The sequence below is a fragment of the Polistes fuscatus genome, unplaced genomic scaffold (assembly GCF_010416935.1).
Source record: "Polistes fuscatus isolate 324 unplaced genomic scaffold, CU_Pfus_HIC Scaffold15, whole genome shotgun sequence".
NCBI lineage: Eukaryota > Metazoa > Arthropoda > Insecta > Hymenoptera > Vespidae > Polistes > Polistes fuscatus.
The window spans coordinates 1,083,269-1,086,740 of NW_025113053.1; the positions used below are offsets into that span (position 1 = coordinate 1,083,269).

The window sequence follows — 3,472 nt, forward strand, 5'->3', positions numbered from 1 at the left end:
ACCACTAAAAACAACGATATTGCTTTGTCGCACGCGTCTAACGCTTTGGCAGGGCCGTACGCGCCTAGGTGCTTCGCCCTACTCACTCGTTGCGTGGGATACGCAACATACCCCCCCCTTGAACGGGCACCGTTTCAAAATTTAAAAACCAAAATGCGCACACTTAAATACAAATTATAAACTATATATACATACTGTTAACCGCCTATTACAATACATATTCAGTAATTAACGCGACTGAATTACAAAAAGAAAAAAATTTTTTTTTTTTTTATAAATCGCTTGGTAAAGGAGAAAGACGTTTAATACCGCGCTTTACAAGACCGTTGGCAGTTTTTACGCTCGCCACGCGTGCTATACCGTCGGCTCCTTTATGTACTTCCGCGATACGTCCTAATGACCATTTGAGTGGAGGGGAATTATCTTCTCGCAAGATGACTAGTGTACCCGGACTTATTTTGTCTGCTGTGCCTCTGTGCCATTTTTTACGGACCGTCTGCTCGTTCAAATATTCCTTATTCCATCGGTTCCAAAAATGCTGTCTCATCTGCTGTACGTGCTGCCATTGGGACAGGCGCCCGGATGGTATATCCCTGTATTCGTCCTCTGGCAAACTCGTAAACGAATTTCCAATTAGAAAATGCCCAGGTGTAAGAGCGCGCAAATCATTCGGGTCATTAGACAGAGGCGTGATAGGACGCGAGTTAAGAATCGCCTCTATCTCGAGGACGTATGTTAATAATGCCTCGTAAGATAGCAATGTCTCGCCTATAATTCGAACTAGATGATATTTAAATGATTTTACGGCCGCCTCCCATAGACCTCCAAAATGGGGGGAACGGGGTGGGATGAAATGCCACTTGATTCCTTCATTTACCAAACTTCGCGAGACGCGCGCTTCTAGTTCGTTCGCCGCACCTACGAAATTAGTCGCGTTGTCGGAATATATGTCCGAACATTTTCCACGGCGTGCCATAAATCTACGCAAAGCTGCTAAAAATGCTTCAGTCGTTAGATCATTCACGAGTTCTAAATGAACGGCCTTGGTGCTAAAACAGACGAATACCGCCACATATATTTTCGCGCGACCACGGTTCCGGTGTTGCCTTTCCTTGATGAATAACGGACCGCAGAAATCTACGCCGGTGTGGATAAACGGACGATTCGGTAGAAGACGACTGGCAGGTAGATCACTCATAGGATATTGCGGCGTAGCGGGTTTTAAACGTCGACAAGTAATGCATTTATATATTACGCGCTTAACGCTACTTCGCCCATTTATTGGCCAAAACGATTCGCGAAGTGCGTTCAAAGTGGCTTGCGTACCACCGTGCCCTATTTGATGGTGCTTTTCGCGTATTATCGCGTTTGTAATTGTATGGTCTTTCGGCAATAATGCGGGATGCCTTTGCTCGTATGGCAAGTTGCTCCTTGCCAATCTACCTCCAACTCTTAATATTCCTAAATTGTCTACAAACGGGCTAAGTACGGAGAATGATGCGCAAACCTCTTTACCGGACTTGATTAATTTGATGATCTCGGGAAATGCTTCTTCCTGTATCAATCTAATCGCGATTATTTCCGCGCCTTTCAATTCGTCCACGGTTAACTCACCCATTATTCTTTTCTCTTTTAAATTGCGCGAGTTACGTGCGAATCTAACGCAATACGCGATAATGCGCTTTAATTTGACGAACGAGGAGTACCGTCTAAATAGTTCGAACGGAGTAGCTACCCTTGCGTGAGTTACAATCCTTTTCTTTTCCGGGATTTCGATTGGTTCTAATCTACTATGCGGCCAATTTGATTCCGGCTGGATAAGCCATACAGGACCGGACTTCCAGAGCTTACTTTCACGGAGTTCGGCAGGTGTAACGCCGCGAGAAATTAAATCCGCGGGGTTATGTTCGGACGATACATGACGCCACAGCTCGCGAGCTGTGCTCTCTTGAATTTCAGCTACGCGATGTGCTACGTAGGTTTTTAACGTGTGAGGCGGAGTGTTGAGCCAATGCAAAACTACCGTAGAGTCCGTCCAAAATATTGTACGGCAGAAATCATTTCTACGCAAAGCATTTTTAGTGGCCTTAAAGAGACGCGAAAGTATTAAGGCGCCGCAAAGTTCTAGTCGCGGAAGCGATTGCGTTTTAAGCGGCGCTACCTTGGATTTGGCGCAGACTAATCGTAAAGTGGGATTTTTTCCTAACGTTTTAACATAAATGCACGCGCCGTAAGCCCTTTCGCTCGCGTCACAAAAACCATGCATTTCCATTTCTTCTCCATCACCTGCTACGTTGCGCGCGAACCTTATCTCCTCGAGCGTGTGGAGATTTTGGCGGAACTCCTGCCATATTTTATATATATCGGCGGGGACATCTTCGTCCCATGTTGATTTTAATTGCCATAGCCGTTGCATCATCAATTTCGCGTTGATTACTACCGGTCCTAATAAACCTAGCGGGTCGAATAACTGAGAAATTTCGGATAATATAACACGCTTAGTAACCTTCGATGGATCAGCTGCTCGCTTTACCGTATAGCCTATGTTGTCTTCGGCCGCGTTCCAATTAACACCTAATGTTTTTATCGTTCCTGACGAATCTAAATTTATGATGTTATTATCTGCGGTATCTAAGTCCTTTAGAATCTCGGCGCAATTTGACGCCCATTGCCGCAAATGCATGCCTGCCCCTGCGGTTATACTTATTAACTCGTCGCGGACTTGCTTCGCTTCCCTAACCGTACGCGCTCCGGTTAACAAGTCGTCTACATAGAAATCTTCTTTAAGCGCGATGGCAGCTCTCGGGAATCTGTTAAATTCGTCGCTCGCGAGTTGATGTAACGTACGAGTTGCTAAAAACGACGCGGAGGCAGTTCCATAGGTTACTGTATTTAATCTATATGTTTTCACGGGATCACTTTCCTGTCGACGCCACAGTATAGTTTGATATTTGCGATCGCGCGGATCAATTATTATCTGCCGATACATCTTCGCGATGTCCGCGGTAATAGCAATAGCATGTGATCTAAATCTTACTAAAAGTGCAAATAGATCCTCCTGTATGGTTGGGCCAACCATTAATACGTTATTCAAAGATTTCCCGTTGCTGGTTTTTGCCGACGCGTCGAACACTACTCGCAATTTGGTCGTAATACTAGTATGCTTTAATAGCATGATGCGGTAAATAGAATCTATCTTCGTGGGGTCCCCCTTCTATCCTTGTCATATGCCCTAGTTCTTCATATTCGGATAAGAATTTAATATATTCATCTCTAATTTTCGGCTTGCGCGATAATGATCGCTCAATGCGTGAAATCTTCGTAACGCGCTCGTATACGAATCTCCTAACTGATTTTCTTCCTTAAAGGGCAATCTCACTATATATCTGCCAGTATCATCCCGTCGCGTGTTGCTTCTGTAATGTGCTTCGCACAAATTTTCCTCGTGCGACCTAATACTACTCTCAGCTAC

At 44.8% G+C, this 3,472-nt stretch overlaps 1 protein-coding gene across 1 annotated transcript; it reads right to left on the reverse strand.

Annotated features, from left to right (window-relative positions):
* Positions 1-271: 271 nt before the first annotated feature.
* LOC122514647 lies at positions 272-3,175 on the reverse strand. Its single transcript, XM_043631582.1, has one exon. It carries the CDS (start codon positions 3,173-3,175, stop codon positions 272-274), a length of 2,904 nt encoding a protein of 967 aa, XP_043487517.1.
* Between the last annotated feature and the right edge of the window lie 297 nt (positions 3,176-3,472).

Excerpts from the sequence above, each read along its gene's own strand:
- LOC122514647 (XM_043631582.1), bottom strand. The coding sequence starts at position 3,175 with ATGCTATTAAAGCATACTAGTATTACGACCAAATTGCGAGTAGTGTTC.